At 35.5% G+C, this 11,326-nt stretch overlaps 3 protein-coding genes across 4 annotated transcripts; 2 read left to right on the forward strand and 1 right to left on the reverse strand.

Annotated features, from left to right (window-relative positions):
- LOC104725874 (metal-nicotianamine transporter YSL3-like) lies at positions 2,003-5,657 on the forward strand. 2 transcript variants are annotated; one of them, XM_010444620.2, is made up of 9 exons: positions 2,003-2,177; positions 2,552-2,621; positions 2,727-3,151; positions 3,239-3,414; positions 3,644-3,741; positions 3,840-3,974; positions 4,065-4,254; positions 4,349-4,466; positions 4,544-5,657. In XM_010444620.2, exons 3-9 carry the CDS (start codon positions 2,779-2,781, stop codon positions 5,473-5,475), a joined length of 2,022 nt encoding a protein of 673 aa, XP_010442922.1. In that variant the 5' UTR covers positions 2,003-2,177; positions 2,552-2,621; positions 2,727-2,778; the 3' UTR covers positions 5,476-5,657. The 2 variants fall into 2 exon arrangements, with proteins under 2 accessions (XP_010442922.1, XP_010442923.1); XM_010444621.2 differs by lacking the exon at positions 2,003-2,177 and adding an exon at positions 2,194-2,283.
- LOC104725876 (cytochrome b5) lies at positions 6,459-7,739 on the forward strand. Its single transcript, XM_010444623.2, has 4 exons — positions 6,459-6,570; positions 6,703-6,800; positions 7,135-7,201; positions 7,306-7,739. The coding sequence occupies exons 2-4, from the start codon at positions 6,714-6,716 to the stop codon at positions 7,554-7,556; spliced, it is 405 nt and encodes a 134-aa protein (XP_010442925.1). The 5' UTR covers positions 6,459-6,570; positions 6,703-6,713; the 3' UTR covers positions 7,557-7,739.
- On the reverse strand, positions 8,669-10,229 carry LOC104728851 (receptor-like kinase TMK2). Its single transcript, XM_010447780.1, has 3 exons — positions 9,834-10,229; positions 9,191-9,755; positions 8,669-9,102 (listed from the first exon to the last, which is right to left on the reverse strand). Exons 1-3 carry the CDS (start codon positions 10,227-10,229, stop codon positions 8,669-8,671), a joined length of 1,395 nt encoding a protein of 464 aa, XP_010446082.1.

Genomic DNA, 11,326 nt, shown 5'->3' on the forward strand with positions numbered 1-11,326 from the left:
TGCCAAAAAAAAAAAAAAAAAATTAAAAAAAAAAAAAAAAAAAAAAAAAAAAAAAAATCTCGCATGATAACTACTATGAAACGAAGGGATTATTTTGTAACTAAATGAAGTAATTTTCCAAAGATTAGTTGGTTGCTGGACCATCTTCTATACCCTACTTTTAAGTTTTAAGTTAGCACCCTTTCCTTTAGTCTTTACATAGAGATCTAATGCTAATAGTATATAGTATTATTTACTGGTACTAATGCAATAACTATTACAGTTATCACTTGTGTGATCTGTCTAATCATATTACTGCATTTTTTATACCACTATTTAAAATAAAATAGTTTAAAAATAAATAACTAACAGTTGAGCATTAACTAGCCAACTAGAGTCAACACAACATAAATACAATAATGTGAACATAAATTTAATTACCCACGGCTGTTAAACAATCGTACATTAAATTGTTTATGACGAATTAAATCAGTTTAATTGGGAACGGTCTTATAGATTTCAATCTAAAACAATTCTTGCGCAGATTCAATCAATCATACGTTCTTGCAGAAGAATGGTATAATTGGATTGAACTTTTATCTGATCTTATCCGAATGACGCAGGATTAGTCTTTACATCGACGTACCAATTCAGCCAAGAAACGTTCGAATATATAATAGGAAAAAAGATGGCTAGCTGACTCCGGCGAAGATCGACGTTGACTCCAGCGTTGACCAACACTAAAAAAGATATTCTAAATTAAAATAATAAAAAATAATAAATTATTATACTAAATTATTTATGGGTTTTCATGATCAAAAGACATATTCTATTCAATATCGAAATATTTTTTATATATCTCTAATATATTCATTCTTATAATTAGTTATTTTTTATTTTTCAAGCTAAAGTAAATAGTTTAATAAAAATCATTTATAATTATTTTCAAGATAGAAAAATTCATTTATAATTACTTTCAAGATATACAATCATTTATAATTATTTTCAAAATATAAAAATCATTTATAATTATTTTCAAAATATAAAAATCATTTATAATTATTTTCAAGACTTGACGTGTAGTCCATTTATAAAAACCAAGATATAAAAACCATTTATAAAAACCATTTATAATTATTTTCAAGACAAGACTTTACGTCTACACTTCATTTTCTCTTGTGTTTTGGTTTGTTTGTGACCACATGGTATGGAGTTGACATTTACCAATTTCTTGCTTGACTACCTTATAAATAAATATATTGTTCACATTGTCGAGAGTTATGTTTCCATATTTTGTGTTTTTTTAGTATTAATCATGTGGTCAAGAAAATAAAAAAGGTAGTTATGGCATAAAATTGCTAATAATGTCATCATCGTGTTTGGATTAAAAGACAGTCACATGAACCGGAATCTTGGTTTTTACCAAATAAATCCAGCTTTATCAGTCAATTAAAGAATAGATGTCATCACATCTTTTCAGTTTCACATGAATGCCACCAGATTCATCGAGTTAAAACATGTATTCTATAATTTTTAAAAAGGTCAATTAAGATTTTTAAAAGACTTCAGATTTTGTAATCTGTGACTGGTTAACGTTAATATGTTAAAAAATCTCTTATAACTAAAAAATAAATTGGTGAAGGGATTAATCATGAAATAAAAATATTTGATATAACTTCCACAAAATGAAATAAGTCTTTAAAAAATAGAAATGCAGTCATAATTTATATCTCTGTCTCACAAAAAAATAACAAATCTTAGTTACTACTTACTAGTAAAATATATGGGATTAGAATCATTAATAATTAAATTAATACCCTTCATCTTTTTGTTTGTCCCTTTAGAAGGTCGGTTAAAGTTTATGAAATTTCTTTAATGAATAATGACATATATGAAGGTTACATATGGGATTAGATTAATTAATTATAAATTAATTATTACTCCTCCTTTTGATGGATTAGCCCCTTAATAATGATTATTTGTACTACATAACCCCAAAAGAAACTTTCTTTTTTCTTTTTGCCTTTCTTCTTTAGTGTAGTACTACTGATGTCAACGTGCGGTACACAAGAACCCAAGATCCCTTTTCTTCTTCGTTTTTAAGCTTCCTTTTTCATCTCTGCTTCCTCTATCACCAAACTCCATTTTTCTTTTAATCTACTACCACTTCTGGCTATTCCCTTGAGTCTTCGTTTCGTGTAAGCATTTAATGTTTTGGTCTGCTTTTAAACTTGTTTTTTTTTATCTCTTTGGGAAGTGTGGAGTGTGGTCTTCGTGTGTGTGTGTGTCAGTTTCATTTTATCAGTTACGTTTCATTCTCTTGTTCTCTTGATTTCAGAAAAAAAAAAAAAAAAACTCATCCTGTTACTGTTCTTGATTAGTAGATTCTTGAGTATAATCCAATGTTATTTTATTATTTAGATCTCTCTGAGCAAAAGAGATCATTTGCGTCATTTGATTTGATTCTATAGCTTAAAGATTATGCAATAGATTAAAATAATCTCTAGCTTTGCTTTTTTTTTTTCTTTTTCTTTTTCTTTTTGCTAAGTAACTGTTTCTTCCTATTCTTCAGATAATCAAGCATGGTCCAAAAGTTCTAAACTTTATATAAAATTCCCAGAATCGGATTGATCCAAAAAGAGGTACCTTTTTTTCCTCTCGTCACTATCTCTAAAAAAATAAGTTTTTTTTTTTAATTTGATAGTAATTATTAAAAGAATCTGTCTTTTGGGTTCTTGTTTTTCCAGTATTAGCAAAAAAAAAAAAAATCAAGAAGAGGAAGAAAAAACAGAGTAAAAAATGAGGAGCTTGATGTTGGAGAGAGAGGGAAGGAATGAGATAGAGAGAGAAGAACTAGATGACTTGGAAGAGACGCAAAACGAAGCAGATGATTTCAAGTCAATACCTCCATGGAGGAGTCAGATCACTATTAGAGGAATTGTTGCAAGTTTGATCATTGGTGTTATCTATAGTGTGATTGTGATGAAACTAAACTTAACCACAGGTTTGGTACCAAACCTAAATGTCTCTGCAGCACTTTTAGCCTTTGTCTTCCTTAGAAGCTGGACCAAGCTACTGACAAAAGCCGGGTTTGTGACTAAACCTTTCACTAAACAAGAGAACACTGTGGTCCAAACATGTGCTGTGGCTTGTTACAGCATTGCAGTTGGAGGTTTGGTTGAATTCTGACCAATTCTTTTTTTGATTTTTTTGGGGTTGGATATATTTTTTTTGAGCTTTGTGTTTTTGTGATTTGCAGGTGGGTTTGGTTCATACCTTCTTGGTTTGAACAACAATACTTATAAGCAGTCAGGAGGAACTCACACCGATGGGAATTATCCGGGAAGCACCAAAGAGCCTGGAATTGGTTGGATGACCGCTTTCTTGTTCTTTACTTGCTTTGTTGGTCTTTTAGCATTGGTTCCTCTCAGAAAGGTAGACTTTAACTTCATGTTTCATTATATTGTAACTAGAGATGTTGTGGTAGGCCAAAGTTTGCGGGTCATATTGGCCGGACCAAACCCACTAGAGCCAACTTAGTACCGGGATTAATATATGCCAAGTTTGGACTATTTGGCTGGTTTGGTCTGTGGCAACATCTCAAGATGTGACTGGCTTGGGTCTTGATTGCTAAGCTTTCATTATGTTTTGTTTTGTCAATTAGATCATGATCATAGACTACAAGTTGACATATCCGAGTGGAACAGCTACCGCGGTTTTAATCAACGGATTCCACACTCCTAAAGGCAATAAAATGGCCAAGTATTAACTCGATTTTTTTTCCCCCGCAGTCTCTTTAGCTCTCTTTCACCACTACTTCTTGAGTTTCTGATTAAAATTTCAAAACTTTTTGTATGCAGGAAACAAGTGTCTGGCTTTGTGAAGTACTTCTCGTTTAGCTTTATTTGGGCTTTCTTTCAATGGTTCTTCTCTGGTGGCGTAGCGTGCGGATTCATTCAGTTTCCTACTTTTGGATTAGAAGCTTGGGAAAACTCGTGAGTAGTATTCTTCCGAATCGAATTATCATATACATATATCAACTGATAAAAAACAGAATCTTGATGAATCTTGAAAAAACTTGACAGATTCTACTTCGACTTTAGCATGACGTACATTGGAGCAGGAATGATTTGTTCTCACATTGTCAATATATCTTTACTTTTCGGTGCGGTTCTGTCTTGGGGAATCATGTGGCCACTCATTAAAGGTCTTAAAGGAGATTGGTTCTCATCAACTCTTCCTGAAAGCAGCATGAAGAGTCTCAATGGTTACAAGGTTCCATACAAAACAAAAAGACTAATACTCTACATGAATAAACTTGCTCACTCTTTCGCGCAATTTTGTTCTTAATTTGTTCATAACTCTGCAGGTGTTTATATCAATCTCATTGATCCTCGGTGACGGGCTTTACCATTTCATCAAGATACTTCTTATCACAGCAAGAAACATGTATGCCAAACTAAAGGATCACCACTCTGGGAAATCTAGTAAGTATATATACACCAAAAAAATATCGAAATCGTCATTTTTATAATGTATCTGATATTGAAAACGTAAACCGCAGATGCGGAGAAAGATAAACAATCTATTGCGGATCTTAAAAGAGATGAGATCTTTGTAAGAGACAGCATTCCTTTATGGGTTGCAGCAGTTGGATACGCAGCGTTCTCTGTTGTCTCTATAATCGCGATACCTCTAATGTTCCCCGAGCTCAAATGGTACTTCATAGTCGTAGCTTACATGTTAGCTCCATCACTAGGGTTCAGCAACGCTTATGGAGCAGGGCTTACTGACATGAACATGGCTTATAACTATGGTAAAGTCGCTCTGTTCATCTTAGCTGCTATGGCTGGGAAACAAAACGGTGTAGTAGCAGGACTCGTCGGATGCGGACTGATAAAATCGATCGTATCGATATCTTCTGACCTAATGCACGATTTCAAGACAGGGCATTTGACTCTGACTTCGCCGAGGTCTATGCTTGTGAGTCAAGCTATCGGCACGGCTATCGGATGCGTCGTGGCTCCTCTCACTTTTTTTCTGTTTTACAAAGCTTTCGATGTCGGGAACCCTGATGGAGAGTATAAAGCTCCTTACGCTTTGGTTTACAGAAACATGGCGATTCTTGGAGTAGAAGGTTTCTCTGCTTTGCCTCAACATTGTCTCCAGCTTTGTTGCGGGTTCTTCTCATTCGCGGTGGCAGCGAATCTCGTTAGGGATTTGTTGCCGGAGAAGATTGGGAAGTGGGTTCCGTTACCTATGGCAATGGCGGTTCCGTTTCTTGTTGGAGGGTACTTTGCCATTGATATGTGTGTTGGTAGTTTGATTGTGTTTGCTTGGAATATGAGAGATCGGGTTAAAGCCGGTTTAATGATACCAGCAGTTGCTTCCGGTTTGATATGTGGAGATGGTCTTTGGATTTTACCGTCGTCGGTTCTTGCTTTGGCCGGAGTGAGGCCTCCGATCTGTATGAGCTTCATGCCGAGTAAAACTTAGCTTTTGTGACTTTTACTTGTTTTTTTTGTGTGTGTGTATCGTCAAATTAGCTAAAGCAATGTCTAGAGATTTTCGAAAAAAAAAAAAAGAGGTTGAATAGTTATTTAGAATTGTATAGTATATACAATAAAAAGATTTAAAAGTTCTAATCAAAATGTTATAACAGGGTTATTTATTAGATTTCTCAAAGATTGTTATAAGTAAACTAAACCACAAGTCAATTTTTTTTTTTTTTTTTTATAATAGTATGTCCACTTTAAAAATCAATAAACTCTTTTTGAATCCATGTCCCAGTAACCTTCTTAAATCCCATGAATAAATCAAATATTTTAGAATTAAGGTAAAACTGAATTCAAGTTTTCTAAAAGATATTTACCTTTTTGCAAAAATAGTGATATACAGTTACATTTTTTTTTTTTGATATACAGTTAAATTACTACTATAAAATATGCTGATAAAAATAATTAAGGATCGAATGGTTGTGGCAATTGGAAATTTGGAATGGAGAAATTAGTTTGAAGATTTGAGCGTTTTGTATTTAGCATCTGTAATCCATAGTTGTATTTTTTTTTTTTTTTTTTTTTAANACATAATCCATAGTTGTATAAACCAATTAAAAAGCACTTTTACATGATCCAAAATAAAAATGGACTAAATCGCTCCAAGATTAGTCCGTTTTGTCCATTCAAAGCCTAAGATTATTTTCCTTTCTTTGACAGCATTTGAGATCATACGTTGTGTTTTTTTTTCTGTCTTGGGGTCAAAAACAGCACACTGAGACCACACGTCATATTTGCATTTTGTAGATACACGTGGACCAGAAATGTAGAAAACTTTTTTCACAATTGTGATTTTGCAGAAAGCCCAATTAGATTGGTTGAAAGTCAAAGCTCAATTGACCAAAACTACCCCTGGTCATCTCTTGACAAACCAAACCCTAGGCAATATTAAGGGTAATGTCGTCTTTTAATCAGAAGTTGAGCACAACAAATTATGAGTAGGTGAGGAACTCCATTTACTTAACACGTCTTTTTGCCTGCTGCTGATTTGAGCTTTGGAGCTATCGAACTTCTGAATCTGGAAGTCGATAAATTTGTAATTCATCACCCTTTTGATTATTTCGATTTGAATCATCTGTTTTTTTTTTGTTCTTCTTTTATTAATCTTGATTATATTATATATCAAAAAGATTTGATTTTGATCTTATGTGTTCTTGATTTTTGGCAGTTTGAATAGAGATGGCTTCAGATCGCAAGGTTTTAACTTTCGAAGAAGTTTCACAGCACAACAAAACTAAGGATTGTTGGCTTATTATTTCCGGCAAGGTTAGATCTTGTCTCTATCTAGATGAATTTTCACGAACATAGTTCTCTTCCTTCATTGATTTGTGTCAAAGCTTCGATTTTTAAAGTTGAAAGAGTTGGATTTTTACTGCTAGAAGCTGTTATCGAGCTGCTTGTTGTTTAAATTCACAATCTTTGTTGGCCCTTAATGTTGTTTTAGTGAATACTTTACATTATAGGAGATTGATTTTGGTGTTTTGATTCAAACATAGTTTGTGTCTACTGGTATATAGTTAGTTAGTGGTTTCTACTTGAGTATGATCCGTGATTGTTGCTTTCTTGAGGTTGAACTATTGGTTCTTGAACTTTGATTCAGGTATATGATGTGACCCCATTCATGGAAGATCATCCTGGAGGCGATGAAGTCTTGTTGTCCTCAACAGGTGGGGCAAATTTTTTTTAATGATATATAACGATGGTTGCGCTCGCTGATCCAATGCGGGTTAGGGGCTGTTTGATGACTAAGTTCTGTTGTGGTGTGTTTCAGGGAAAGATGCTACAAATGATTTTGAAGACGTTGGTCACAGCGACACTGCTAGGGACATGATGGACAAATATCACATTGGTGAGATCGATTCGTCTAGTGTTCCTGCAACAAGGACGTATGTTGCACCACAGCAACCAGCTTACAACCAAGACAAGACACCTGAATTCATTATCAAGATTCTTCAGTTCCTTGTTCCGATCTTGATCTTGGGACTGGCTCTTGTCGTCCGTCACTATACCAAGAAAGACTAGAAGAGAAGCCAAAGGCTTTGCTTTTGCTTTTCATGGAATTATCTCTGTATTTCTCTCTTGCTATAAGATACTGTTACTGTTGTTTGGTCTTGGTATTAGACTGCATCTGTGTCCTTACTGATTCTTGTTGAAATTTATAAACCAATAATCAATGTGTTGCTAGTGTTGCTGTTTTGAGTTTTATTATGACATGTTTTCGATTTTGATGATATAATAAAAGAGTGCTTCTTTTGCCACTGGTTAACAAAAGTTTCAGTTTGATTGTCAGATACTGTAAATGAAGAAGTGGGAATCTGGAATTCTACAATTGAGCAAATAAGATTCATACAACTGTGGAAACGACAGTACTAGTTTCTCACAGGATTCGAAGACAACCAAGTAAGATGAAGCAGAGAAAGTTTAAAATGAAGGCAAAGTCGAGAAAATTGGTAAAAAAAACGTTAGGGGAAGTTAACATGGCTCTAGTAGATTCTATACTAGTGCAAAGATTGGATGCGGTTTCCTGCTTTATCAGACGAGTAGGGAGAAAACAAAAGAAGAGTGATATGCAGGATGAGAAACGGACATTGGATTTTGATGCTAGAATGGCGACTAATAGTCCTCATACAAATGGGAAGCTGACGCCAATGCAGATCTTTGAGTCTAAGTTCGATGCTGGATCAGAATCGAATGATGAGTTGGCAACATTCCTGCGTAGTTTTCACAATAGAGGTTTGATGTTGTCACATCATGAAACATGTATTACGCAGGAGCATAGACTTGTTTTTCTCCATCACATGTTCTCAGGGATACGAGCTTCCAGTATGATTGTCTGATGTTTAAACATGTATTGTCACATTTTCTCAGGGATACGAACTTCCAGTCTGATTGTGTGATGTTTAAACATATATTGATTGTCACATTTTGTTTTTTTGACATCGACATGTATTGTCACGTTTGCCTACTTTAAGAGTGCAAAAAAGAAGCAGACACTTAAGAGAGACATTGCAGGCTGAATCAGCAAAACTCATATCCTTATACGCAAAACTACTCAAACAAACTATATATCTTATAATACGTTGCGTTATATACAATACAACCTCTATAAGAAACTACTCAACAATAGACCCAACTCAACTCAAACAACTGCTACTTGCCTCCAAATCAATCTGCCATCTCCTTGCAAGTTCCTGCTGATATATCTTGTTTATATCTTTGTCCTTTTCGACTTTGAGCTCAATGTTGGGTTCCCATTGCTCAACAAGCGACACAAGGACAGAGACAACATGAGTAATTTCTGGCCTCTGCTCTGGTTCCTTGGTGCAGCAGTGACATGCGAGTTCAGCTACTTCCTGGATGCTTCTTTGAGTCTCTTCGTCGAACTCAATGAAGTCGTCAATTACCTTTGCTAATGACTCTTTCTCAAACACCATCTTCCTGAAACAAATCGCTATGTGAGTATCATCTTTGGATCGAGCCTCATCTATGCATTTTTGGCCGGTTAAAAGCTCCATTAGAATAACTTCATAGCTGTACACATCAACCTTTCTAGTGACCCTTCCCGTCACTGAAATCACAGAGTTTTCAGATGTTAGTTACCAATCAAACACATATATATTAGAAAAAGAGTAAATGAGATTATGAGAAAACCGTACTTGTGTATTCCGGTGCGATATAACCGAATGTTCCAACAAACTTGGTTCGGATTGATTCTCTGCCTTCTTCTGTAGACCGGAGTAAACCGAAATCAGAAACTTTGGCGCGCGAATCTTCTCCCAGAAGGATGTTCGAGGGTTTCAGGTCCCTGTGAATGTAGCTCTGACTCTGACGCGCCAGGGTATGGAGATACACAACTCCTCTAGCCACATCCAACGCAATAGAGAGGCGTCTACTCCAGTCGAGTTGTCTCAATCCTTGGTCCTTCCAGTCAAAAAGATGTCTGCTTAGCGTCCCCTGCGGCATGTACTCGTAAACCAACATGCCGTAGTTTCCGTCGAGGCAGTAACCATGAAGAGTCACAAGGTTACGGTGATGTACCTTGGTTAGAACTCTAACCTCGGATCTGAAATCATCAGCGCCTTTCCCACCTATGACAGGCTGTTCCATCCTCTTTATAGCAACCTCTATCCCATCCTGGAGTTTGCCTTTATACACTACTCCGAAAGCGCCTCTCCCAACAATGTTGATATGGCTGAAGTCGTTCGTAGCATCCTTGAGAATCTGCTACGGGAATGCTCTGTTCTCGAGTTCGAAGACCTCGCTCGGGCTCTGCTGCTCAAAACACTGTTGAGTGTGTGCCAAGGCTTCTTCATTCGGCTCTGATTGCCTATCAGCCCGCTTCAATCTCATATGAAGAAAGAGGGCGACAAACCCTCCTCCAATACTTAGCAGACCAACAACCAAAACGCTGATCAGAAGTCCCAGTATGACTGATTTTTTCTTGTTACTTGTATGTGAAGGAACAAAAATGTTGGTCGTGTTAATCCCCGGATTCCCTTCAGTTTTTGGAGCTATCGTCTTGAATTGCGGAACTTTCCCGTGAAGCTGATTGTAGGAAAGATCCAGAACTGACAACATGTTCAGCTTGGTGAGCTCCCAGGGAATAGTTCCGGTAAGACTGTTGTGCGAAAGATCAAGCAGAGAGAGTGATGTGATATCCGCAAACTTGGGAGAGATTGTACCCGTCAGGTTCATGTATGTGAAGCAAATTCCCTTGATCCGTCCGTCTAAGCAGTGTATACCATACCAATTACAAGTATCATTTGCTTTCCAACTCTCTGCATAATCCCGCGGCAAGCCACCTAATTCTCTGACTATAGAGAGAAGAGTATCTCTGTTGCTTTCTAAACTCAACTCCCCTTTCACCAGTACCAACAAACAGAGGCAGAATAGAATCCTGAACAAAAACCAGGATTAGGATATCTAGTACTAAGTACTAACACAACTATCACTAATTACTAATTACCAATCAGAACAAAAATATTCTGTCAAACCGGTTCAATTAGATTTGTCAAGAAAACATAATATGGAAAAAGGTTTTCCTGTTGCATTATCAATGGCCATAAGGCTCTTCTAAAAACACAAAGATATATCCTTAAAACGATAGATACAAATAATACCTGACTATATGGCACTTCACTGAGAGTGAAGAGAGATTGTCAATTAGTGTAGATCAACTGCGAGAGGAGATTGAGTGGGAATTGGCACTACAAGAAGATTTCGGCAAGGATTTGGTAGCTTAAGGCTAAACTCTTTGCATTTTTTGACTGACGGATATGGCTCTGTTAGGTCGGATTGAAAAAATTCCAGAGAAAAAAAGCAGTATTCGATCATAAACCAATGAAACAAGTAGTTTCTAATCCAGTCCATTTTCATTCTCTTTGGTCAAAAAGGGTTAAAGCATTGTTTAGTTCTTGAAATGGTAATTGCGCATTTCTTTTTTAAATCTCTCTGTTCAAATTTCAATCTACCGCACATTTTGATGAAATACATTAAAAATTCAAGAATCTTATTGAAATAGAGAGAGTTTTGCAGGCTTGACAAAAAATAAAAAATAAATAAAGAGAGAGTGTTGCAGAGGATGCCGTTAGAGTAGAAGATGAAGAAAAGATATATATAGTTCAAATTATACCAGTGATATAAACTCAAATCGTTAATTTATGATTGTTATTTTTTTAAAGTTATATGTATGTAGGAATTAATGTGTAGGATAATATATATCGTAATTAATATTTTGATTGTTATATTAAAAATTAAGAGTTTGTATGTTTCTAACTTTGATATTTTTGTTA

The sequence above is a fragment of the Camelina sativa genome, chromosome 11 (assembly GCF_000633955.1).
Source record: "Camelina sativa cultivar DH55 chromosome 11, Cs, whole genome shotgun sequence".
Classification (NCBI taxonomy): domain Eukaryota; kingdom Viridiplantae; phylum Streptophyta; class Magnoliopsida; order Brassicales; family Brassicaceae; genus Camelina; species Camelina sativa.

Excerpts from the sequence above, each read along its gene's own strand:
- LOC104725874 (XM_010444620.2), top strand. The coding sequence starts at position 2,779 with ATGAGGAGCTTGATGTTGGAGAGAGAGGGAAGGAATGAGATAGAGAGA. Across the intron at positions 3,152-3,238 it reads TTACAGCATTGCAGTTGGAG|GTGGGTTTGGTTCATACCTT; the intron begins GTTTGGTTGAAT and ends TGTGATTTGCAG. Across the intron at positions 3,975-4,064 it reads TTAGAAGCTTGGGAAAACTC|ATTCTACTTCGACTTTAGCA; the intron begins GTGAGTAGTATT and ends AAAACTTGACAG.
- LOC104728851 (XM_010447780.1), bottom strand. The coding sequence starts at position 10,229 with ATGAACCTGACGGGTACAATCTCTCCCAAGTTTGCGGATATCACATCA. Across the intron at positions 9,756-9,833 it reads AGCCGAATGAAGAAGCCTTG|ATTCTCAAGGATGCTACGAA; the intron begins GCACACACTCAA and ends TTCCCGTAGCAG. Across the intron at positions 9,103-9,190 it reads TATCGCACCGGAATACACAA|TGACGGGAAGGGTCACTAGA; the intron begins GTACGGTTTTCT and ends CTGTGATTTCAG.
- LOC104725876 (XM_010444623.2), top strand. The coding sequence starts at position 6,714 with ATGGCTTCAGATCGCAAGGTTTTAACTTTCGAAGAAGTTTCACAGCAC. Across the intron at positions 6,801-7,134 it reads GGCTTATTATTTCCGGCAAG|GTATATGATGTGACCCCATT; the intron begins GTTAGATCTTGT and ends ACTTTGATTCAG. Across the intron at positions 7,202-7,305 it reads AGTCTTGTTGTCCTCAACAG|GGAAAGATGCTACAAATGAT; the intron begins GTGGGGCAAATT and ends GGTGTGTTTCAG.